Raw genomic sequence first — 25,272 nt, forward strand, 5'->3', positions numbered from 1 at the left:
ACCCAGTGCATGTATAAACAAGCAAACAAACAAACAAATAAATAAATAAAACATGCCTCTATTAAAAAAAAAAAAAAGTAAAAATCCTGACTCGTTATTCAGTGACTCCAAAAAAAACAAGTGATCATCTGCTGATAGTGACAACAGACTCCCACACCGCAGCCTTCCATCTGAACTTTTGCCCCAAACCAGAGACAAAGGGCTTAAGAACTGCAAGCGGTGAAACTAAGTCACACACGCACAGAAAGTCAAATTCTGAACCACAAGATTATCTTTATGCAGTTGATTATACATAGCAGCCACCAAGGGATAGGCGCCAAAGAGACACCAGCTCCCCAGAAGGTGGGAGTGCTGGGGTTCCATTAGGGGAGAAGGAACATGAGGAGAGTGCAGGGCTTCGCATGTCCAGATCCAAGGAGGTGCGGGGCAGTCTAGGAGACATGAGTCAGGGTGTTTGACTGTCCCAGGTGCTCTCTCAGCAACCAGAGGTGTTTTTTTCTGATGCCACTACTGACCCCCGAGAAGCAGAGATTTTTTTATTAAGGATGCAATGTGACCAGCTTTCCAGGTTCCCAGAAATGTAGTTGAAGCAAGTTAATGGTTAATCACAAGAAGGGGTAGAGACAAAGGGTGGTTAGAGTATAATTCCACTTGTCCCCAATTGTTAGTCTAAGGGAGTTTTTATTGCAAAATGGAAGGGCTCTGGCTACAGAACCAATTCAAAAAGCTTTACCACAAATTACCTAACCCCAGACCATCTGCCTGCCTGATCCTTTAAAACTCCCCTTCATCCTGACCCTGATGAACCAGACCTTGGGACTGCCGCTTAGTTGTGGATCCAAATCATGAAACCTATGCTTGAATAAACACCTTCAGGGGGCGCCTCCTGGTGGCGCAAGGGTTAAATCTCAGTGATATCAAACTATTGCCAGCCACTGTGGCAGGAGTTCAATCCCCAGCCAGGGAGCTAACTCACATGGCGCAGCAGACCTCTCCTGTCTCACCCGCTACTCCTCTCAGCAGTGTATTTCAGTGGATCCGCCTGTTCTGCTTCGCACTCTGTCTCTGGTAGATCCTCTCACACACACACACCCCTCCAGCCTAGACCCTAGTTCTTGTATGCATAAATAAAATAAATCGTTTCTAAAATAAAAAAAAAAAACACCTTTTGGCGGCATTACAGCTATACAATGAATACTATTCAGGAATAAACTACTGAGTCCTGCAACAACCCAGATCATTCTAAAAATCATTATGCTGATTTGTATTTGAATTGGGAGAACTACAGTAAGTACATGCTGTATGGTTCCATTTACCAAAAAATTCTAAGCAAAGCAAATCTATAAGGACAGAAAGGAGATCAATGGTTGCCTGGAGTTAGGGGTGGAGAGAGTGAGCAGGCTATCAGGGGAAACTTTTGGGGGTGATGGAAATGTTCATTATCTTGATTATGTGATGTCACAAGTGTATGTCAAAACGTATCAAATTGTGCACTTCTATTGTACACTTATATATGTGCCATCTGTTTATGTTAACTATACAGTACCTCAATAAAGGTGTAAAACAAAATTATATGTGTTGTCTTTGTCCTAAGAGAGAGCAATTATTGGGTGATTCTTCCAGACATTAAATGTGAACAAGGGAGCTTTGTTTAACAGTTATGATTGTGGAATAAGATTACTCAGGTTCAACAGTTGTGTGACTTTGGGCAACTTAACTTCCCTGTGCCTTTGTTTCCTCCTCTGTAGCTGCTGGTAGGAGTTACCCAGGAAGGACTATGCACAGAGTACAACAGGTAATAAACAGTCAACAAATGTCAGCCATTGTGATTATTTTTACTTTCTTGGAAGAGGTAGTAGTCATTTCTATTTTCTATATTTTATGATACTTTGACATCTTAGGTTTTGCAAACCTGGGGAAGGAGCAGCCTTCCCATGGTTAGCTAATTTCTAGTGACAATACACCACAGGAACTGCCAAATGCTACAAATCAGGGTTTTCCCACCACCACCCACTATCACTGCCTGTTTTAACACTTATGTGCATACCACTGCCTCTAGCTTCATGCCGCTGCTCCATCACCAAAAGGCAGGCAGGAGAAGGACGCTTTCTCCCCCAGAGATGTTCCAGGTGCGAATTCCACAGCCCTGTTCCAGAGCCCAGCACAGTATGATCCCTCCCTCATACTCCCAGGGGACCCCTGATCTCCAGACACCCTCAACCAGCAGACCTCACTACCTGCTGCAAGACTGTTTCAGTCCCCATAACCCAGTTCCCCAGGGGGCCTGGACTGGTGCTGCCAGGTTTAGGCACAGTGCAGAAGCAAAGCCCACCCATGGCTACTGAAGCATCACAGCTTTCATGGCCAGATGGAGAAGGAATTTCCACTCCACCCTCTAGTGAGAAAGGCATGGAAGAAACATACAAGGCCTTCTCCTTAGGGAGAGCTTGGAAGAAATCATGGGGACCCAGCTTAGCCCCTTTTCTCTCTCCTGGTTCTGCCCACCAGAGCAGGGAAGCTGGGCTGGTGCTGCTCCTATCTAACTCAGCTCAGAAAAACCTCATCTCTCCGGTTAGCACCCATGACCACCTTCAGTTTGCCACCTGCATCTTTTAAGTGGTTCAAAAGGCAGGAAAAGGAGTTGCTACTTTTTGAATCCTAAACCCTGAGCCACCTGTGAGGCCCCATCCAACCTCACCCGGTCGTCTCTCACTTCCTATTACTCACCCCTCATTCATTCAGCCATACAAACCATCTTCTCATGCCTAGGAACTGCCAAATTCATTTATGCTTCAGGTCTTTGGACCTTGCTGCCTTCCTCAGCTCTTCCCGAGGCTGGTTTCTCCTCACCTCAGGAACCCGCCAGGTCCACTCTACCCAACAAGTGTATCTTCATCTCATGACTTTGGCTTACTATCTCAGTCTCTCAAGTCATTTATCATCCTGCCTTCTCCTCAGGTCTTACCTGTGGCCCCAGCACCTACAAAACCAGGAGTCAAAAAACATTTGGTGAATGAATAAACCAATTATTTTTCTTTAATAGCAAAATAATATATATTGTAAAAAATGTGGAAAATACAGAGTGCAAAATACAGAGAATACAACTTGGAACCCTTAGTAACATTTTAATTGTCAAAGCACCATTACTGCTTGCCCTTCCACTCCATTTTTCACCCATGCGTGCAGGTGCCTCGATGGTGTGTAGGCAGGTGGGATAATGCACAGACAGTCCTTCCAGGCCTCCTTTGGGCTCTCAAGTCCCTCAGGTCCCCTTCTTCCTATCCTTGTCCTCCAACATCAGCCTGGTTTCTGAGAATGACCCTCCTTGGGACCCAAGGCTGGTAAAGATATGGCTTTGTAACATCACCATGAGGTAGATTTGCTCTATCCCATTTCCAGATGCGAGGAGCAGGCCTCTGAGGCACACTGAAGTCAGAGGCTGCACAGCTGGTAAACAACAATTACAACCACCTGAAGCCTCTAGGCCTTGGTTCTACCTGTGGCCTTTAGAGTTTCCAGCCTGATGACCTGCCTCCTACAAGGCACCGCTCAGAGGGTCTAGGGTTCATTAGTGAAAGTTGAGGTTGGTCCCCCAGACAAATGGTGCAGTCACATCCACCAGTCCATAGACTCTTTGAGGCAGGCTCTGACAATGACCACACAGTGGGGCAGCCCTTTACACAGGATCCTCTCAGCCTCTTGACCCTCCCACCCTAACCCCTGTAGCTCAAGGACCCTAAGCTTGGGCATGGCGAGGCAGGAAGAGACAATCTCAGAGGCAGAAGGCATTTCAGGGGTGATGAGGGGACCCAGAAGGCACAGACTCTCCAGGGCAGGCATTCCCTCTATGAGAGACAGGCCAGAAGCCGACAGGCCCCTCACAGTCAGCCGGATCTTCCGGATGTCTCGAAGGTGGCGACTAATAGCCAACAGGGTGCTGTCAGCTGAAAGGGTGCAGCCCAGCACCTCCAGCCTCTGCAGGTAGCTCAGCTCCTGCAGGCCTGCATCTAGCCCAGTCTCAGTCACACGATAGGTGCCACCCAGCACTAGTGAGCGCAGGGCACGGAAGCGCGTCAAGCCCTGCAGGTGCTCATCACGGAAGGCAGGCACACGATCCAACACAATGCACTCAAGCAGGGGCAGCACAGTGGGGTCTTGCTCCTTGAGGAGCCAGGCCATGGAGATCTCACAGCTATGCAGCTCCAGGGTCCTCAGGGTGCAGGGTAAGCTGGTGATGGGCATCATGCTCAGATCAGCCACGTGTAGGCAGAGACGTTTCAGGTTAGGGCACTTCTGGCCCAGAGCCTTCATCAGGGCAGGGGACAGGTGCGGGGCCTGGGAGCCTGAGAACAGGTAGCCACCCATCCGCAGGGAATAGAGCCGGGATGCCATGTACCGGCGAAGGAGGTGCCACATGACTTTAGGCTGCATCTGTAAGAGCCAGAGACAGGGAAGAACAGGTGAGAGGTAGGGAAGTTCTTCCAAGGGTCTGCCTGTCTGGAGACAGACAAGCCTCGGACAAGCTGGGGTTCAGGTGCTCCCCTGGAAATGTGCCATTCCCCCACCAGCCTCACTTGGCCAGACACCCGCACAGGAGGAAAAAAACAATTTAACCCCACCATCCTGACTTCCAAGTTTAAACAAAAGCAATGGAGGAAAGAGAAGATAATAATAGAGCTCAGTAAAAGATCTCAGAGTGCAACAGAATGGATTCTCATTATAATTTGGAGTAAGAAAGCAGAGCAACCCACAAGTATTTTTATCTCTATCTTTTATCCCCACCTCTGACAGATATAAACAGCACAAAATGAAACTTAAAAAGGCTAAAACTGCCTAGGGCAAATTAAATCTAGGTTGGGAAAAAAAAATCTCACCCTTATAATAATAAAAGCTGCGAAGTGAACCCTGGAAAGTTAGACTTGGTAGAAAATAAACATAAATAATTGGGAGCTCAGTGTACTTCATTCATTGTATGCATATTTTATCTACTAAAAAAAAAAAACAGAAAGGAAAAAAACTGCATAGCATAAAATTTGTCCACTATTCTTGACCAATATTGGCCAAGAAAAGGTAACTCACAAGGGCAGAAGCCATGGGTGAGAAAATTTTAAATGGACATAAAACGAATGGATAAATCAACTTTTACTTGCAAAATGACAAGTTTCATTTTGATGTAGAGTTGACCCTTGAACAACCTGGGTTGGAATTCCCTGGTCCACCTCTATGCCAATACCCCCCACCCCACCCCACCCAGGTTCCACATTCACAGATTCAACTTCCCAAGGATATTAGTTGGTTGAATCTTCCCACGTGGAACCCACAGAGGAAGATGCTATAAGGGACTTGAGCATCCAGGGATTTTGGTATGAAAGGAGTTGAGAAGGGGTGAGGCAATCCTGAAACCAAGGAACCACTGTAATTAAGTTTTGGGAGCGTGAAAAGATTTTCAGCTGGTGGCGGGAGGGGACAGTGTCAGTGCCCCCAACCTCCACAAGAGTCAACTGTAATTCATAATATCAAATATTGGACAGGATATGGAGAACCAGATCTGGAGCCCTGTTGGCAGGAATTGGTCTGGTTACTTTGCAAAGCAATCTGGTGGTTTCTACTGAAATGTAAAATGTGGATACCCACTACCATTTGTTTTTTGAAAGTATAAATCTCTGTGCTTTTGCATGCAGAGAATATCTCTAGGAGGATACACAAGAAAATGGGAACATTTGCTGCCTCTAGAGGAGAGGACAGGTGACTTGGGTAACAGAAGAGGAAAGACCTTACTCTCACCTTTTGCATATTTTGAACATATTATTTTTAATGAATTATTTATTATTTTTTAATGAATTATTTAGCTTGTTTAAATGCACTCACTGACCTAGACAATACCCCTTATTTTGTTAATTTGCCCTAGAGGAACACTGGTTTCTGATAACATTGTTTTAAGAGCAGAAACTAGAGGGGAAAACATAAATATCCACTGACATAATAACAGTCACATATGTTGAGGTGTCATTAATAAGGTTAAAAACTAAGCCCGGCAGGCAGGTTTGGGAGGCTTGAATAGAGGAGGGAATGGATAAGACTGCTATGGGAACAGGGCCATAAGATGGACCACCAGGACCAGAAAAACCAGCCCAACTCTAGGAAGGCAGGGCCAGGACACATTCTGTGTCAAAGGCCATCACCCTACACCAGATACCCCAGGTGCAAACTGATGCTCCAAGTAAGAAAGCCCTCAAAAACAGAGTATGAAAGAGCCTCAAATCCTTCTTCCTGCGCAGGCCACTCCACCTGGCCCCTTGCTCCCTTACTAGTATTTCAATAATTCCACCTTTTTGATCTCCACTGTTTCTGGTGAATTCTTTCATCCCCATGCCTCTGGCCTCACCCCAATATTACACTACTGCAACATAGGTAGCAACTAAGAACAAAGTACATCTAAAGATGGGTAATTCCCCAAGATGGGGAGAAAAATGGCAAAATGATACTTGTAAGTACAACGAAAAAGAAAACAATACTATATATTTTATATGGGCACAATCATTCTGATAATAAAGGCAAACATTTATTGAGTACCTATTTGCAAGGTGCAATGTTGAGCATTGAACTAGAAAATCCATATACTACCTGGTCATGTGGCAGGTGCCCCCAGAAAAATATTTTGTTGCTGTAAGAGGTAGAGCTAAAATTCAACGCCGCCTGACTCCAAAAGCTAGTCTTGCTCTTATAGACATTGCTCTTCCCCCCACTACACCAAGTCAAGAGAGCCAATGCATAGAAGGTAGGCTGGAGGGAAATGAAGTCCTCACTTAACATCGGTGATAAATTCTTGGAAACTGCAAATTTAAGCAAAACAACATATAAGGAAAGCAGGGCATCACATAATATCATCATTTAGTTCAGCATCAGTCAGGATTGTTTTCTTCTCATCAATGTCATAATAAAGGACATAGAAGGACAATTATCAAGGATGTGTTGTATTCCACATCGATAACAGTGACAACAGTGGTTACTCTGGGGACAGCTGAGGACACAAGGGGACAACTGTCTTAGCTTCATCTGTGGCAAATATTTCAATTTTTGGTTTTTGCTAGTCTTTCTTCACTTACTGTTTTCTTTTACTGAAGTAACATCCATTGCTTTATGACATGATACAAGTTTCAGATGAGCATCATTGGTTACTTCAATGTTTTTATAGGAATTATTCATGACTTGTGTGGTTTTTTTGTTTGTTTGTTTGTTTGTTTGTTTTTGTGTGGGACCCTCGCCGTGGCGGGGAACGAACCAGCGCTGCAGAGGCAGTGCTCAACCACTGCGCCACCAGAGGAGGCCCACTTGTGTGATTTTTTTAATTAACTTTCAGTAATATATAAATTATACCTCAAAAAGCATTGTAAAACAAATGTTATAGTTAATCTCTATTATATGTGCTAAGGTGTTTAGGGATGAAGTGAACTCAAGTCTCCAGCTTACTGTAAGATGTATTTAAAAAATAAAATGGGTTGATGGATGGATACCACTGGTGGGTATCCTGTTTTCTCTATACTATTCTTTCAACTTTTATCTGTTTGAAATTTTTCATAAAATAGTGGAAAAATAATAAGCCAGTACACTGAATCAGAACCTGCATATTAACAAGATCACCACATATGATTAAAGGATAGTAAGGTTTGAGACAATGTCTTATAACACTGATTGTAAAGTAAAAAGGTGATAATAACATAAACATTATTTAACAGGAAAACAAACAAACTGTGGCATATTCATTTAACAGTAGTTAAAAGGAATGAACCAGGGCCTCCCCGGTGGCGCAGCAGTTGTGCACTGGGCTGCAAAGCTGTCCACCTCTGCAGCACCGGTTCAATCCCCAGCTTCCAGCTAGGGTCCTACATGGTGCGACAGACCTCTCCTGCCGCCTGCTGCTCCCCTCAGCAGTGTACTTCGTCAGCCTGTCTGTTCTGTTCCCTGCTCTGGCTCTGGTGAATTCTCTCACTCTTCCACACTTCTGACTGTACCCAGTGCTTGAATAAATTAATAAATCTTTAAAAATAAATAAATAAATAAAAAGGAATGAACTAGACTTACACATGCCATTTAGAACAAATCTCTAAAAAAGCAAAGTTGTGTGAATAAAGCTAGTTGTAAGTAACATAAGTAAAAAAGCATTTAGTATCTAAACTGTACAAGTGCATTGTTTTAACTTTAGAAATACATTAACAATACTGTGTATTGCTTCTGGGCACACACATAGGAAGTAAATAAAAACATGAAAGGACGGCTAAAAATTCACATTATAATTCAGGTTACCACTGAAGAAGGTTTCAAAAAGTGTGACATATATGTGTGTGTGTGTGTGTGTGTGCGCGCGCGTGTTTTGTATATATGTATAAACATTTATGTGTATTTCACACTACCTGCAGCCAAAAGCGTAAAGTTAAAAACAGGTTAAATATAGGCGGTGTGCACATGATTATTTTCAGATATTATATACATTTCTGCATATTTGAAACAACTCTTAATAAAAAGAAGAAAAAAATGAATAAAATGCAAATGGAAGAAAGTGGAAATGGTTCGGTTATACTACTGGAAATTGACTCTGAAAGTGATTTTTCCAAGAAGACTCATCAATAATACCTAATGCAGTCATCAATTAGCATTTATCGTATGTCGACTGAACTCTAGACCCTTAACGATTCTCGGTTATTCCTACTGATGGGGAAACTGAAGCCCAGAGGTCGCCAAAGAATAGGAAAGAGTAGTGGCGGGGCCCGGGGCTCCCTGCCTGGAAATCCAGGGTGGAAGGCACGGTCCTCGCGATCCAGCAACCCTAAGCCTGTGCGGCCAACCCCGCGTACCGTGTAGAGTGTCAGGTCGACGTGTCGCCACAGCCAGCGGTCGTCCACCAGCCTCTTCCACCGGTGACAGACCCTAGAGGAGGGGACCCGCCATTAGAACGACCCCGGCCGCGCCCGCACCGGACCCGTATCTCCGAACGCCGCCCCCAGGCCCAACCGCCCCTCTCCGGGAGGCCGGGTCTCACCTGGAGATGCGGATCCGGTCCCGGACCGGCAGGTAGGCGAAGATCTCCAACAGGACCGAGTCCGGCAGGTCGACAAAGGTCGACATGATCCAGACGACACGTACTTCCGCTTCCGGCTAAAGGACGCGGGACTCGCCCTGGAGAGGCGCGGATGGGGCGCGGGGTGCCGGCGGGGCGCGGGGTGCCGGCGGGGCGCGGCCGTTGGCTCCGGTAGCCGGCGAAGAGATTCAGCCGTCTGGCTTCTCGCGGCCGCCTATTTAGCCCCGGGACAAGCCAACCCTGATCCCCACACGTCGAGGGAGGGCGGGGCTAGGCCACAACCCAACCCCCAAGGCGTGGCTTGGGCCGTGACAGCTCTGGGAGCGGGCGTTGGGGGCGGGGACTGTGCTCGGGGCCGGGCAAAACTCGCGGCCCGCTGGGCGTTGGGGTCCGAGCGAGTCTGGAAGGCGCGCCTGGGGCTGTGATGAAGCCGGAGGCTGCACTGAGCAGAAGGAAGGTCCAGTCTGAAGGCCTGCGGGGCGCGGGGATGAGCGCCGAAGACTGCGGGAGGACGCGCGCAGGCGTCCGGGTTCTGAGTTGAGGTAGTCGTGGAGTGATGTCTTCCTTTTTACTTAATGCTTTTTGATGCACATGCATGAGTAGAACTTTGTAGACGTGAAATAGTTTGTTCAGAAGTCATGTTGAAATTTTCGTTTTGATAGATATCGTCAGATTGTTTCCGAAGTTGTCTGAATTGACATTCCCCCCTAATACAGAATTGCTATTTAAAATAATTTATAGGGCCTCCTGGTGGCGCGAGAGGTTAAGCCACAGCACTATGGAATGTCCGCAGCCACTGCAGCATGAGTTCGATCCACGGCCAGGGAGCTACCCACATGGCGCAGCAGACGTCTCCTGACTCCCCCGCTGCTCCCCTCAGCAGTGTATTTCAGGCAATCAGCCTGTTCTGTTTCCCAATCTGTCTCTGGTGAATCTTTTCACACCCTGCACCTCTGGCCTGTACCCCAGTTCTTGAATGCATTAATAAATCTTTAGGGCCTCCCTGATGGTGCAGCGGGTTGAGCGCAGTGCTGTGAAACTGTCCTCAGCCTCTGCAGTGCGGGTTGGATTCCCGGCCTGCCAGGGAGATACCCACATGGCGCAGCAGAACTCTCCTGCCTCGCCTGCTGCTCCCCTCAGCAATGTCTTTAGTCCGTCTGCCTGGTGAATCCTCTCACCGTCCTGTGCCTCTGACCTATACCCTAGTTCTTGTATAAGTAAATCTTCTTTAAAAAAAATTTATGAGTACTGAAACTTTATTCACACATCCCTGTATTGATAAGGTTGTTTCCATGCTTGTTACTACAAATGTTGCAGCTAAGCATTCTTTAAAATACACAGGTAGGGCTTCCCTCGTGGCGCAGGAGTAAAAGCGCTATCAAGTTATTGCCATCCAGTGCAACACTAGTTCGATCCCCAGGCAGGGAGAAACCCACATGACGCAGCAGACCTCTCCTGCCTCACCTGCTGCTCCCCTCAGCAGCGTATTTCAGTGCATCTGCCTGTCCTACTCCCCATTCTCTCTAGTGAATCCTCTCACCCCACCCTGCATCTCTGGCCTGTACCCCAGTTCTTGTATACATATATAAATAAATCTTAAATAAATAAATAAAATACATGTAGTTTAAGTTAAAATAGCTAGGTCAATCACGTTATGTTTTCATTTCTATAGGATAACCAGAAGACAGTCTGATGTGTCAAAGGAAAGGTGAGGTTTAATTTTTAATAAGTTTTGCTAACTCACTCTCCTAAGAGCCATTAATGGAAATAGAGTGTTTTAATACACATACACACAAGGAGGAATTGGAAATATTGAGAACTATCTTAAAAAAAAAGAATATCCACATTCACACTTACCCATAAATAAAAATTTAAACACTGGCTTTTACACCTATCACATTAAGAAGGCTGCATACTAGCCTTGGTGTAAGGAAACAGACCCTCTTAGCCACTGCAGCTGGGGCAGAATTGATGAAAACTCTTCAAAGATGATTTGGCAATATCAGATGACTGTTGCAGTAGTACTACTTACAGGTAGTATAACTACTAGGATTTTAAACTGTCAAAAAAAATGAAGTAGTAGAACAGGGGCAGACAGGGCAACAGGGCAGGAGGCCGGATGGTGGATGGAATGGCCACCCACCTGCCGGGGCTCTGAGATGAGAGCCACCAAAAACCCCCAAAAGGCCAAAAACCAAAAGCAAGGACTATAGTAATACAACACCCATACAATAGGGGCCTATGGGCTATAGCCAAACAAAGGACAGTACCTGATAGAGGACAGATCAACTGTCTGTGGGTTCTCACCCAGCCCACACAAGTGCAAGAGAACTCAGGCTCCAGGAACAACAACCGTGGGGTTTTTTTTACAAATGGGAAACAAAGAGCTTACTGTATCCACAAGTGGCAGCTACCTCACCCGGGTAGCGTCAGTGGTGGTCACCACCGGTCACCAGGAGTGCTGGACAGCACTGGTCAGTAGTGATGGCTACCACTGGTCACTCAGAGGTGGTATGAGAGACACCCAGTGTTAACAGCTCTTTATGAGTTAGTTGGGTTATGCCAACAACAAATAGCTCTTTCAGACACCAAGCCCGGAGCCTTTGGTGCTCCCTTCAGGCAATGTCAGAGACAGTCTCTGACAAGGTCTTCAGCTTCTCTTCCCTCCTCAGCTGCTGGATGCTTCCTTTCTTCTTTCTTCGGAGGCCAAAACGGAGTCTTCTCCTTTTTCCTTTGGATGCTGGAATCATCTGTTCCTCTTTGGGGGCTGGCATCATCTCTCCTGTTGGAGGATTGGCATAGTCTCTCTCTCTGAGCCCTCCAACCCTGCCTTATATCCTCTTTCAGGGACAAGTCTGATTGGACCAATTTTCAATCCTGTGGCTGATTGGATCATTTAGCACCAACCAGCTCATAGCTTGTACATGATTGGTCTATTCCACCATCCAGGAAGTTCACCATTACATAAAAGGGCTCTCAGGAGCAACTGCCACAACCGCCTTGTGGTGGAGCAGCAGGGTGAGAGAAAACCACTGCTCCTGCCAGCTCCCACCACTAAGGCAGCTGGGTTCTGGTAACAATTTGTCCTTCTGTGCTGTTTGGTACTGAAACTATGCAAACTAGAGGAGGTCATGGTTTTTATGAGTCCTCTCAAGTATGCTTACAATTGCAAGACACCACTCAGGCTCAGGATGCAACAACAACAATGGGGCTTATTAACAAAGGGAAGATTGGGGAGAAAGGGCCACAATGGCCACAAAGAGCCAGCTGTCTTACCTCAATGTCCACAGTATTCAGGAGTCCAAAACAAAGGCTGCTCATGCAAGATGGTGCTCTCTCCTCAACAAGACCCTAGAGACTAGTAGCACACCAATAAGTGGTGGTCAAAGATTCAACTCATGATGGCAGTTGGAGGTAGTCACAAGTGGCACCACTAAGGCAGCACCACAGCAATGCAGAAGAAATTCAGAAGCCAGGCTGGACAGTGCCAGATGCAACAGCACCAGGCAGTGATATCAGACATGCTAGAGTCAAGGGTGGCAGTCAGGGCAGTGTTGCAAGAGGATCAAAAGTATGGACAGCTCTTAAAGGTGACTGGGCACAGATAAGCAGTGCCCAATCACCTCTTTAGAGGCACAAAGCACAGGCCTGTGGTGCACAGGTCTTAGAGATGCTTGGCACAAGCCAATAGCAAACAGCTCTTTCAGAGGCAGTGCTAGAGAACCAGGCACCAGTACCCAACACTTTCAGAGGCACCAGGCATAGGCCAGCAGCACCCGTCAGCAGGTGATGGGAAAGAAGAGCCACAGCAGCAGCCAGGCAGCAGTTCCAAGCAGAGATCAGATGCAAAGTTCTCTCAATAAATGAGGTTCTGTTACAGGGCAGGGAGAGGGGCACCCCAGACCCCGCAAACCTGCCTGCTCTAAATAGGTTCTGCCATCTGCCACATCAATATGAAATATATGAGACTTTAATGAAAAGGAACTTTAATACAATCAGTAAACAATAAAGGAAAGGCAAAGAATATAGTTTCTAAATCAAGCACCCAAAGCTACCTGTCCCCTCATGAGGAAAAGTCCACTCAAGCAGGACTGGCCCAGAGCAAGGCCCCAAAGCCTGCCACAAATCTAAAGCATCTACCAGTGGGGATCCACAGAAAAGGATTAGAAACAACAGGACTAGTCTGGAGGGAAAAGAGCAAAATCACAATCAAGACAAAACCCACCATTGTCACCTCCCCACAGATCTCTCACCCACATCTGTGTCACCCAGTCCACGACCAAAAGGCAAGTGCAATTTCTTCACATGTCTCTCTGCTCCATGTGCCTCCTCCAGGTTTCCTTCTGGCTCCATCCTGTTTTCTTCCTTCTCAGTCTCTGCAGCTTCTTCTCTCCCTGCTCAACTCCACCCTCCTTTTGGGTGAGGCAGGAAACCTGGAACCTCCCCCTTTCCTGGGGACCACCCTGTTACTGTTTCAATGAATGAGTGTCCACTGAGAGTCTCCTGATCAATGAATGAGCTATCTACTGCCTGACTTATAACCCCTTCAAGGTGCCCACCTATCAAACTGGATTGGTCCATTTTTCTGAATGCTACCATTTCCAAGCCTTGACAGGTGCCAGCGTGAGCTCAAACCTGATTGGTCCTTTCATAAAACTTAAATGGCACCAGTTCAAGTTCAAATCTGATTGGTCCATTTACAAACTGTGGGGACTTTAAAATGAAACCCTGTCAGCCCATGAAATCCAAGCTGCACTGAGGCCAGGCAGTCTTATGCTGTTGGTGGGTGGGCCCTGCAGTAAAGCTGGGCGGGCACATTCCTTCCACTGCATCTGAATGGTGCCAGCCAGGTTCAAACTTGACCAATGTATCAGTCAGGGGTTTTCAAAAACCCAAACCCAACCAGACCATGAAAACCCACCCTGAGCCAGCTTTAGTCATCTTGAGGGGCACAGCAGACCAGGGGTGGGGGACATACTCAGCTGTAATCCCAACCCAGGCGCCATGATGGGTTCATCTGACAGAACAATCTTCAGGATATTGTTTGTTTTAAACAAGCAAAAAGTGTAGAGAGCAATGTATATAGTTTGATCTCACTCTTGTGTGTGTGTGTGTGTCTGTGTGTGTGTAGTCAATGAAATTCATACACAATGCATTACTGGTTTCACTTTTAAGTCTGTAGAAAAACTAAGTTGTTCATTTTTGCCCTTTAACATAACTTAAAAGTATTGTACTACTTTGTGTGAAAATACAAAATCCCTATCAATATGTTAAAATATGAAAGATTGTGTGTATCATTTCTGCTTCCTTTGAGGCATCAGAGTGTCTCCAGAAAATGCAAACTTTTAGTGGTGGTTGCCCCTGAGAAGGGGGTTAGGGATCTGAAAAGTAAAAATTTTATGCTGCCGTATACTTTTTCTTGTAAGATTTTGCATACTTTTTTTAAGATTTATTTATTTATGCATACAAGACCTGGGGTGTAGGCCAGAGGTGTTGGGGGGAGAGTGAGAGGATTCACCAGAGACAGAGTGGGGAGCAGAACAGGCAGGTTGACTGAAATACACTGCTGAGGGAAGCAGTAGGAGAGACTGCCATGTTGGTTGGCCTGGCCAGGGACCAAACTCGTGCTGCAGTGGCTGCAGATAGCTTCCTAATGCTGAGATTTAACCCCTTGCACTACCAGGAAGGCCCCCATATGTATACTTTTATACTGCTTGAAATTTTATAATGCATTACCCTTTTAAAAAACATAAATCAAAAACCCCATAAATCCCAAATATATATTTATAAATCAAACCCTATTGATATTTTCCCTCAAACAGGAGCACCCCTGCCAAAAAAAAAAAAAAAAAAAAAAAAAACTTCATGCTTTGGCAACTATCCTGTGATTGCTTAAGAAAAAAAAAATAACAATAACGAAGAATCACCAGAGGTCAAGTCAATTGTCAGGACCACAAACCCTAATCTTTCTGCCACAGTGCTCTCTAATCCAGGTTCCCCCTGGGAAGCCCACACTGTCATGCAGGGGCAGTGTCTCTTATGTGCTCTCAGTGGCCTGGGCTTCCCACTTGGAGCACCTGTCACATTGTATTGTTTTGTTTACTTCTTTACTTTCCTCCTCTAACAGCCTGAGTAAGAGGGTGGCAGGTGAGACTGGCTAGTTGTTCTATCTCCCAAACCTGCTGATAAGCTCAAATGTTGCAGAGTATGATCAGGTCTGATGGCTGATCCTAACACCAGCCAAGTTTAAGGACCAGCATTGATGGGAGCCATAGAGAAATGCCTGAGGTATGTGCAGTCTGTGGGCCAGCCCCAAGCTCTGGTGGCATCAGCCTACAAAATGTGCTGCAGCCATACCCAGGCAAGCCTGGCAGGGTCCAACAGTGGCAATACCCCAAACCCCATATTTCTGGTTCAGGGCCACTCAGGTGTGCATACAACCCCACTGAAGGCTGCCAGCATCTTGGCCTACTGCACCGCCATATACAGCTCAGCTGCAGGGTCCACCACTGATGTGAGATCACCACACCTCAGTGTAGGCCAGATCTGGACAGGTAGCTGAGTTTTCACGTATGAATACTGTGTCAGGATTGTAAACAGACCAATCAGGTTCAAGCTTCCAATGTACCAATCAGTTTCAAGCTCTCACCAGTACCACTCAAGGTTTCTGAGACCATTCAGTATTGTAAATAGACCAAGCTGATTTGAGTTCAACCAGAACTGCTTAACCAGATTTAATTGTAAATGGAATGAGACTTCAAAGGTGAGGACCCTGAAGAGGACATAAGCCAGGGCAGTAGCCAACTTAAGTCCATTCACCATTCACCAGACAGCTTTAGATCAGCTTCATCAGGACTCCTGGAAAGACCTTCACAGGCAGATTCATCAGGAAGATTTGCAGGGACAGATAACTGCATAGACTTTTTGAGACCTTTGCAGAGAACTTTGCACCTAAGCTTCACTTCAAACTGCAGCCTGATCTCTGCACCTGCCTCTAATATCCCCTGCAGTGAGTGCCCAGTGTCTCTAAAAGAGCTGTTTGCTGTTGGCTTATGTCCAGCATCTCTAAGAACTGTAACATTGGTGCCTGTTCTCTGGCACCATTATCTGCTGACCAGTGCTGACCAGCACTGCTGACCTGTGTCTAGCCATCTCTTAGAGTTATCCACTACTTATGATCCCCTAGCACAGCTTAGTACTATCCTATCTGGCATCCAGTGCTCTCCAGCCTGGCTTTTGGACTTCTTCTTTTGGCTGCTCAGTGTCACCTCAGCAGTCCCACCTGTTATCACCTCCAGCTGCCACTGAGTTGGATCCTGGTGCAATGCTTACCAGTATGCCACCAGCTTAAGGGCCTCATCAAAAGAACAGCACCATCTTACATCGCCAGCCTTTGTTTTGGATTACTGGACACGGCAGATACTATCTGGCACAGGGAAGCTATTTGTGGCCTTGGAAACTCTTTCCTTTTACCCCATCTTCCTTTTGTTAATAAACCCGATTTTTGTTGTACCCTAAGCCTGAGTGGTGTCTTCCAATTGTGAGCTCAAGGGTGAGAACTTATAAGCAGTGATCAGTCCCCAGCCTTGGCACTGTTTTACTCCTAATCAACTCCCTCCATTAGAGGGTGAGTTCCCCTCTGATGAAACCTAAAGAAGGCAACTGCCTTTAAGTTCAATGCAACAAAGGTGTCCTTGCCATAGCTCACTTACACGGGAACCCTAAAACTATCTCCTGCCCTACTTGCATACAGGAATAGTGGGAAGGGATCCCCATATGCAAATTGCTTTCCTCTGTCAGAAATGCAGGAAAACAGGGGATGACAGTTGCCCAACTTGCTCCTTAGGTTGGAATCCAGAACTCTCCCTACTGGGAAGCACATCCCCCCCATCCCACCCCACCCCTACACACACATTCAAAACACACACACACAGGCAGGCAGGCAGACAGTTCTGACGTCAGATCCTCCTGCCACCCAAACAGGGAGATGGGGCCACCCTGGGCCCTCAGTGGGCAGTCATGGAGTCTTTCATGTAGTTATGAGTTATATAATAACCACTGTGTAGGGTAAGGTGTCCTATTTCTTAGGCCTCCTCCCCTCTCACCTAGATACAGGGGAGAAAGTCTGTGCAGCAGCAGTCTTGCCCTGTAACTTCCAACTGCCCCTCTCACCCGCTCAAGACAGTTTAGCCTGCCTGGGGCTTGCAGCTGTCTGTAGCTTCCCCACTGCTCTCCATGGAACCCAAGCCCCCAAGGACCCCAGACATTTTCTCCCCTTTCAGCCGCATACTTCACAACTTCCCAATCTCCTCCTATCCATAACTGAGCATTATGATCCTGTGTTTGAGGTATCTTTGAACCAAATATCGAGAAATTTCAATTTTTAGAAAAAACTAACGCTGCCCCCAATTACAATATATATTCATTGTAGATAATTTGGGAAAACATCAAAAAGCACTAGAGACAAATGAAACTCGACAATTCCACTATTGTAACCACCACCAACACCTTGTGTACTTTCACATAAAGATAAGTGAAAGGCAAACCTTTCAATAAGCTTCTTCCAAACCTCCTTGGACAGGTACGTACCCTCATCTTAACCTAGATCTTCCAACTTCCTCTCTTGTGCTGTCTGTTGCTCTAAGATCAATCCTTACTACAACACTAATGTTATAGGACAGGGAGAGGGGCAGCCCAAACCCCGCAAACCTGCCTATTCTACATGGGTTCTGCCATCCGCCGCATCAACACAAAACATAGGAGACTTTAATGGGAAGGAACTTTAATAAAACTAGGAAACAATACAGGTAAGGCAAAGAGTCTAGTTTCTAAATGAAGCACCCAAAGTTACCCGTCCCCTCGTGGGTAAAAGTCCATCCATATGGGATCGGCCCAGAACAAGGCCCCAAAGTCTACCACAAGTCTAAAACATCTTCCAATGGGGACCCACAGAAAAGGGTCACAAACAACCAGACAAGCCCGGAAGGAAAAGAGCAAAATCAACATCAAGATAAAAGCTGCCATGGTCACCTCCCCACGGGTCTCACCCACATCTGTGTCACCCAGTCCACGACCAAAAGACAAGCGCAGTTTCTTCACATGTCTCTAGGCTCCATGCGCCTCTTCCAGGTCTCCTGGCTCCATCCTGCTTCCTTCCTCAGTCTCTTCTGCAGCTTCTCCTCTTCCTGCTCAGCTCCACCCTCCCTTGGGTGGGGCAGGGAACCTCCCCCTTTCCTGGGGACCACCCTGTTGCACTAAGACAGGAATTGCTAATCCCTTTCTGTAAATGAGGAAAATGAGAATTTGAGAGGGGAAATATCTTGTTTGGGACCATACAGCTTATTATGGGAGTGAGACTGAGGTTTTGACTCATCTTTCTGGATCCTAAGCGTATGTCTCAATATGAATAAGCCGTTCCATTCAGATTCCCTGCCCTCTCAAGGGTACTCAGAGGGCCTGGCAGGGGTTAAAGTGATGGATAAAAGTTCTAACCAGGAAGGCCCTTGAGCTGAGTTTTTGTGGCAAGGCCTGCTGGGTCAGCTCCCAAAGGCAAGCAGGACCTGACAGGTTCACAAAGCATCCATCCTTTCCACAGGACGGTCTGTTATGTCGTTTCCCTAATCTCATATCCTCGTTTGGGATATGAGAAGGTGGATTGGTTAGGTCAGAAGTAGTGGCCCCTTTTCTGAGTAAATCCCTTTAAAAGTTCATCAAACTGGGAAAATGCTGCCTACTGAAAAGGCAACTCCCCTAGCAGAAGCTGTTACACAGAACGTTGGGAGGGGTACCCCCTGCTCCACCAGCCACGAGGACTCCAGACCAGCAGAGGGGCTGCTTTGGGCCTCAAAGACAAGGCTGAGATCTGGTATGAAGCGCTCCCTGCACTTCAGCGGGGTTTGCAGTTCAACCGGTTCCTCACTTCCTCGCAGGTGCAGCTAGTTGATGTGGACTCCATTCTAGTGAGTGCCGGCATCCAGGTCAGAATCTGCCTGTTCCTTTGCTTGTAGACTGTAGACTACACCCCAGGTTCCCGGGGTAGAGCAAAGGCGACATAGCCAGAAGGAAGGAGTGAAGAAAACTGCTCGAGGCCCAGCCCCGAGAGCAGGCAGGAGGGCCGGATGCGATGGCCGTAGGGCTCGACCCCTGTTTCCGTAGCCCCAAAGCTGCAGTAAGAGACATTGTCGGGCCCAAGTACCCCACCACCCGCCAAGTACCCTGGGCGCCTCTGGAGCCCTCGTCAACTGGAGGCGTCGCCCCACACACAAAAGGGGTCACAACTAACGGCTTCCAACGGGCTGGCGCCCGGCCCACACCGCTAACTCTCCCTCCAAGCCCCGGAGCGAGCCCCACACGGATCGGGACCAGCCCACCCAGCCCGGCGCTCTGACCACAGGTGTCCCCGCCCTAGTCTCGGAACCTCAAAGCTGGTCTGGACCGGAAAGACATCGGCTGAAAGGTGGAGGGCACCGGGGAGCGGAGACGGGGAGGAGCTTCCGGCTGCGCACTTCCGTTTCTGGTTCTCGGCGTCAACTTTTGGTCCCTTCTCTGCGTTCGAGGAGGTTGTGGCGTAGGCTGCTTCGAGACTATTCGAGGTAAGGGGGACCGATGGACGGGACCGGAGTTGGGGAGCGCTGATGGGACCCGGCCGTCAAGGGTCTGCGGGCTTACGAGTGGTGAGATCCGGCTTTCTGGCGACTGGAAGGTGGAGGAGGGGCAGCCGGGGGGTTTTGCTGTCCTGGGACTCGGGCTTGGAGGAGGAGGGGAAGGTGGTAAAAGTAAGACTCAATAACCGGGGGATTCCGGGCTTGGGAGACTCCTGAAGTCCTGATTCTAACTTCCCTACCCCCACCTTCGGCCCCATGTAGAACCAGACAGAATGATCGAGGTTGTCTGTAACGACCGACTGGGGAAGAAGGTCCGCGTCAAGTGCAAGTATCCACTGGCAGCCGAGACACCATGGTCCTGTGGAGGGGATGCTTGGGCCCCCCCAGGCAACTCAGTCTGTGTTAAAGGGTGATTTCAGTTAAACCCGGGAGAGGGGTGTGGTTAAGGTCCGGGCAGAGTGCATTTAGCTATGGAATGCCTTCCTCGTTCTGCCTCCCCCTTCCATTTTCCTTAACTCCTCTGTGCACAGCACGGATGACACCATCGGGGACCTTAAGAAGCTGATCGCAGCCCAAACTGGCACCCGCTGGAATAAGATTGTTTTGAAGAAATGGTGAGTATCTTGTTAAAACTCGTAGCTGGATAGGACTAAGGCCGAAGGTTATGGTTTCTGGCAAACCATTTTGCCAGCCATTTGCTGGCAACCATTTGCTTAGACAGGGCTCTCTCAGCTTGCCTCCAAGTTGAAGAGCCTCTTGAGGCATTTCTCTGAAAGGTTTCTATCCCTTAGGTACACGATTTTCAAGGACCACGTGTCTCTGGGGGACTGTATCCTTTGTGTGACTTCCTGCGAGAAGGGTCTGCATACCCAGTCCTTGTTCTCTCTCTGTTCAATTCTGACGTTTATCATAAACATAACTGTCTAACTTAAGTGGCCCATGGTAATCATTTAGAAAACAAGAACCATGTCATTTTGTTGGAAGGAGGGTGGTTGGTGAAATATTTTCTCGCTGCTTAGAAGACATTTTGAGGTCAAAATACTTATTGCTGAGCTCCGTCCGCCTGAGGTGGACAGGCGGTCAGGGTGGAGTGAACCTCAGGCATGTCTGTTGTACAAAAGGTGCATGCACTTTTTCTATAGTTTGGATTCTCTCCAAATTGAAATTACCCAGTCCAGAATGATTTTCTTGGCCCTGGGCAAAGCCTGCAAGCCACCCTGACTCAGCTGCGAAGATGAGTGGATTGGAAGTGGGTCCTACAGTGAGATTTCCTTAATGCCTTTACTTCAGATGAAATCCATGATGGGATGAACCTGGAGCTTTATTACCAATAGAACAGAATCCTTCCCTTTTCCCTGCCCTGCCCATTTTTCCCTCCTGTCCTCACCCTTGCTGGTGTGGATGCTTGTTTCTAAAAACTCATGTTAATAAAAACTCAGATACTGCTTCTTTGTTGTCATCTTTGAGTGAGGGTTATCTAGTGGGGAGGGGGTTGGGGGTGATATCTGTTGTTCCATGTGCTCTCAGTTCTTAGAGCTCAAGATGGACTGGATCATTGAGGGAAAAATAAGCCAGCAGACAAACTGACTGGAATCCTGGCCCTGCTACCGACAGGTACCCTGGAAAGGGGAGGTTTCAGGTTCCCTTCCCCACCTTAAGGAAGAGTGGAGCTGGGCAGGGAGATAAGCTAGGAAGAGACTGGGAAAAGGACTGAAGACAATGAAGCAGCAGAGCAAGATGGAGGAAGAGAAGAAGGAGCAGCAGAGAGATGAAGACCTGGAAGAGGCACACGGAGCTGGAGAGACATGTAGAAGAAGCTGCAATTGCTTCTCAGCCTTGAACTTGTACAAGAAACTTGGGGGATATGGAAGGAGACACTTGAAAGAGACAGAGATGTGGGTGAGAGACCTGGGGGGAGATTGACAATGGCAGCATTTATCTTGACTTATATTTGGATTTTGCTTTTTTCCTGCCAAAATTGTCTGGCTCCTTCTGCCCCTTCCCTATGGTTCCCCACCAGAAGTTATCTTAGACTGATGGCTAGCTTTTGTGCCCCAGCTGCCCCCTTGTGGCCAACCCTGTTTGGGCATTTACCCACAAGAGGATGGGTAAATGGATGTTTCATGGGGAAACTTTTTTCTTTTCTCTATTGCTCACTAGTGAAAGTTCTTACTGAAGTTCTTATGCACTAGAGTATGTTTTGCCTTTATGCACCATATGGCAGAACTCTTAGAGCAGGCAGGTTTGGGGGTCCTGGGGTGCCCACTAGCACAACATTAAGAGTGAGTGGAACTGAATTTTTTTTTTTCTGCTAGGCAAAAGACAACTAAATTTGATTGCTCATTTGCAGTAAGATTTGGGGAAATCAGCCTCCTGGTCCTAAATTTCCTCCTCAAAAGGGGCACCACCTTGCTGCCCCCCCCCCCTTAATTGCAATGAGAGAATGTAATTAAAGCTGCAGGATGCCTGGCACAGTGTTATTTATGTTTCCAGTCTTCTTCCAGTTGTGAGTAGACAAAACACAAGAGATCCTCCTCTGTTCTAGCCACAGATCCTAGAGCCATATTCAGGAACTGTTCTCAAGAGCCTTAGCAGAACCTTGTTCCATCTCTTCTCTCCTGTATTAACCTGACTGATTATCCTTATCACATAAGCATGTTTAAGTCTAGTCCATTGCTCCCCTTCACTCTCAAGCACCACCCAGCCTTCTGCACAATACTACAGGAGGTGGACCTGCCTGCTGCCTGGGATGTTGCTGTCCATTGAGGATGGCTGGTTTCCATCAGTCATTTATCCTACCTGCCTCCTTATCTTCCTCCTAATAAGTTAGAAACATCTGTTTCCTAGTACCCTCACTTTCCCTATTCAGCTTCCCACTTTTACCTGTCTGTTTAAAAACAAGCCAACAAAATTTTCAATTACACAAGAGCCTCGACAAGGTAATTTCTTGTTAATTTCAAATTAGCAAAGACTAAAATCCCTCTCATCACCTGTCCTCCTGAGATCAAACCTTTCCCAGTGCATTTTTATAAATTTAATTTTTAAAAACTTAAATTTTATTTTTAAAAATGACTGCAATATGCTTATTTAAAAAGCCACATAGGGCCTCCCTGGTGGTGCAAGGGGTTAAGTCGCAGCACTATGAAGCTATTCACAGCCACTAACAGCATGAATTCAATCCCCGGCCAGGGAGCTAACACACATGGCACAGCAGACCTCTGCTGTGCCCACTGCTCCTCTCAGCAGTGTATTTCAGTAGATCTGCCTGTTCTGCTCCCCACTCTGTCTTTGGGGAATCCTCTCACCCTCACCCTCCACACCTCTGGCCTGTACCCCAGTTCTTGTATGCATAAATAAATCAATCTTTAAAAAATTTTAAAAAATAAAAAGCCAGATATTTTTCTTAGAAATCAAAAATTTTTATACCACCTCTCCTAACCGTGATAGTCATTATATATTTGAATGAACCCAGAAATTCTCTGAATTACAACCTAAGTTTTTATATTAGAATATTGTACACTGTTTAATATAAATCATTCAGCAGTTTGCTTTTTTTATGTTTTGCTTCTGGCATATTCTCATAGAAAGTATCTGTCTCATTGTTTTAAATTGGTACTTGTATTGATTTTTATTTTGCTTTTTTACATAAAAAGGCAATGTAGAGGATTTTTGTGTTGATACAATTATCCTGTCTGAAACTGGTGGTAGATGCAGGATTCCACATGTCAACCAGAACGTAGAAAGAGAAAGAATGCAGGCTGTCAGATGAATCCGCCTATATTATAAGTGAGTCGTATGACCATACTGAAGGAGGTGGAGAAGAAAGTTTCTTTGGAAGAGTAGTTTGAATAAGGCTAAAGACAAAAAGAAACACTATGGTCGTTAAATATTTTCCTTACGATGATAAGGTTTTTTTTTTTTTTGGGTGTGTGTGTGTGTGTTGAACAAATGAGAACCAGGCTTCTCACTGGTGGAGAAAGAAATCACAAACAAGTAGGTGGGTGAGTGGAAGGGAGTGGTCAGAATGAACATTAGAGCTGGAGGGATCTGTAGGAACTTGTGGCTATTTACTATGTATTTACAGACACTAGGGCAATACAGATAGGTGGATACACATGCACACACACATTTCCTTGCTTTATCCACTTAGACCAGAAGCAGTGACTACCCCTGCCCTGTGTCCCAGATTTCGGTTTCTCAATATTCTCCAATAAAAGGAACCAGGGCTTCTTGGAGAAGTTACTGTTTCATAGAGCCAGAGCAGGAAAAATACAAGCTGCATCTGGTGCATCTTGTAGGTGCTAGAAAGTAGGAAGTGCTGACGTAAAATGGATGGGAGCATGTTGAAAGGTTACAGAACCCAACCCACTGTGAAAGACTATCCATTGGCCAAATTTAGAACAACTTGAGCAGCAAATAACAAAGGTAGTATTATTAGACTGTAACCCAAAGAATAAAATATCCTTGAGCCCATGCACATATCAATAAATAATGATACGTAAATGGGGAGAAGAACAAGTTTTCATTAAAAACGGATTCTGATTAATGTAGAAGTGGAAATAAATCACATACCATTGGGTTGCCATGGTAATAGCTGCTTTAGATAAAAAGAGGTGCTAACATTAGTGGTAGCAAGTTTAAGCAGAAGAAGGATGTTTGTATGGTTTCCAAGTATCTCCCCAAAAATGTATAGGAAAAAAGTTAGAGACTGCCTTAACCAAATGATCAAAGGCATTATCACAAGTGTGGCAGACAGTCTCCACAGGGCCCCTAGTAATCCCCTGATCCTGGTGGTCACACCCTTGTGTGATCCCCTCTTGAGCATAGACTAGACCTAGCTTCTAACAAATAGAATATTTGTTAGTGAAATTTTTTTTGTGATTTGTTGATTATTTTTGAATATTTGTTGGTGAAAGTGATAGAATATCACTGCTGTGAGTAGGTTGCAAAGAATATGGCTTCTGTCTTGCTTTTTTGCTTTTTCATTTGCTCATTGATGAATGTGAGCTGCCTAACAGAGAGGCCCTCAGCCAATAGCTAGCAAGGAATTGTGTGGAAAAAAAGCCAAGTCATTGGCCCTCAGGCCCATCATCCTGTTAGCACTGAGTCCTTCCAGCAACCACACGAGCCAGGTTAGAAGTAGAACCTGCCCCAGTTAGACCTTCAGCCAACACCACAGCTGTTCTGCTGATGCCAGCTTAACTGCCTAGATTCCTAATCTATAGAAATTGTGAGATAATAGGGGCCTCCCTGGTGGTGCAGGAGTTAAAGACAGTGCTTTCAAGTTACTGCCAGCCACTACAGCAAGAGTTCAATCGCTGGCCAGGGAGCAACTCAAATGGCAGGGCAGACCTCTCCTGTCTCGCCCTCTGCTTCCCTCAGCAGTATATTTCAGTACATCTGCCTGTTCTGTTCCCTACTGTCCCTGGTGAATCCTCTCATCCCCACACCTCTGGCCTATACCCCAATTCTTGTATGCATGAATAAATAAATCTTTATTAAAAAAAAGAAATTGTGAGATAATAAAAATTAACCCACTAAGCCTAGGGGTAAAATGTTAAGCAGCAGTGATGCACTGAAAAGAGCACATCA

General features: G+C 46.4%; 2 protein-coding genes and 1 long non-coding RNA gene across 6 annotated transcripts; 2 read left to right on the forward strand and 1 right to left on the reverse strand.

The window, feature by feature from the left end:
• Window positions 1-2,515: 2,515 nt before the first annotated feature.
• FBXL12 (F-box and leucine rich repeat protein 12) lies at window positions 2,516-9,211 on the reverse strand. 3 transcript variants are annotated; one of them, XM_037505734.2, is made up of 3 exons: window positions 9,038-9,211; window positions 8,853-8,925; window positions 2,516-4,431 (listed from the first exon to the last, which is right to left on the reverse strand). In XM_037505734.2, exons 1-3 carry the CDS (start codon window positions 9,121-9,123, stop codon window positions 3,610-3,612), a joined length of 981 nt encoding a protein of 326 aa, XP_037361631.1. In that variant the 5' UTR covers window positions 9,124-9,211; the 3' UTR covers window positions 2,516-3,609. The 3 variants fall into 3 exon arrangements, with proteins under 3 accessions (XP_037361631.1, XP_037361632.1, XP_037361630.1); XM_037505735.2 differs by lacking the exon at window positions 8,853-8,925 and having other exon boundaries at window positions 9,038-9,067; XM_037505733.2 differs by lacking the exons at window positions 8,853-8,925; window positions 9,038-9,211 and adding an exon at window positions 6,625-8,846.
• A 221-nt stretch (window positions 9,212-9,432) lies between these two features.
• On the forward strand, window positions 9,433-16,583 carry LOC129145480 (uncharacterized). Its single transcript, XR_008551100.1, has 3 exons — window positions 9,433-9,618; window positions 10,749-10,784; window positions 16,339-16,583. It is a non-coding gene; the product is annotated as an uncharacterized LOC129145480 (long non-coding RNA).
• A 2,964-nt stretch (window positions 16,584-19,547) lies between these two features.
• On the forward strand, window positions 19,548-21,128 carry UBL5 (ubiquitin like 5). Of its 2 annotated transcripts, none has more exons than XM_037505736.2 (5): window positions 19,548-19,668; window positions 19,942-20,008; window positions 20,211-20,294; window positions 20,472-20,509; window positions 20,971-21,128. In XM_037505736.2, the coding sequence occupies exons 2-5, from the start codon at window positions 19,953-19,955 to the stop codon at window positions 21,012-21,014; spliced, it is 222 nt and encodes a 73-aa protein (XP_037361633.1). In that variant the 5' UTR covers window positions 19,548-19,668; window positions 19,942-19,952; the 3' UTR covers window positions 21,015-21,128. The 2 variants fall into 2 exon arrangements, with proteins under 2 accessions (XP_037361633.1, XP_037361634.1); XM_037505737.1 differs by lacking the exon at window positions 19,548-19,668 and adding an exon at window positions 19,675-19,749.
• Window positions 21,129-25,272: the final 4,144 nt, after the last annotated feature.

The sequence above is a fragment of the Talpa occidentalis genome, unplaced genomic scaffold (assembly GCF_014898055.3).
Source record: "Talpa occidentalis isolate TD23 unplaced genomic scaffold, MPIMG_talOcc4v2.1 talOcc4.12, whole genome shotgun sequence".
In the NCBI taxonomy this organism is placed as follows: Eukaryota; Metazoa; Chordata; class Mammalia; order Eulipotyphla; family Talpidae; genus Talpa; species Talpa occidentalis.

What these genes read in the sequence shown, in the direction of transcription:
- UBL5 (XM_037505736.2), top strand. Translation starts at nt 19,953, where the DNA reads ATGATCGAGGTTGTCTGTAACGACCGACTGGGGAAGAAGGTCCGCGTC. An exon ending in AAGGTCCGCGTCAAGTGCAA is followed by an intron (nt 20,009 to 20,210) that starts GTATCCACTGGC and finishes CTCTGTGCACAG; the next exon opens with CACGGATGACACCATCGGGG. An exon ending in AAGATTGTTTTGAAGAAATG is followed by an intron (nt 20,295 to 20,471) that starts GTGAGTATCTTG and finishes TCTATCCCTTAG; the next exon opens with GTACACGATTTTCAAGGACC.
- FBXL12 (XM_037505733.2), bottom strand. Translation starts at nt 6,891, where the DNA reads ATGATGATATTATGTGATGCCCTGCTTTCCTTATATGTTGTTTTGCTT. An exon ending in GGCACCTGCCACATGACCAG is followed by an intron (nt 4,432 to 6,624) that starts GTAGTATATGGA and finishes TGGCTCTTACAG; the next exon opens with ATGCAGCCTAAAGTCATGTG.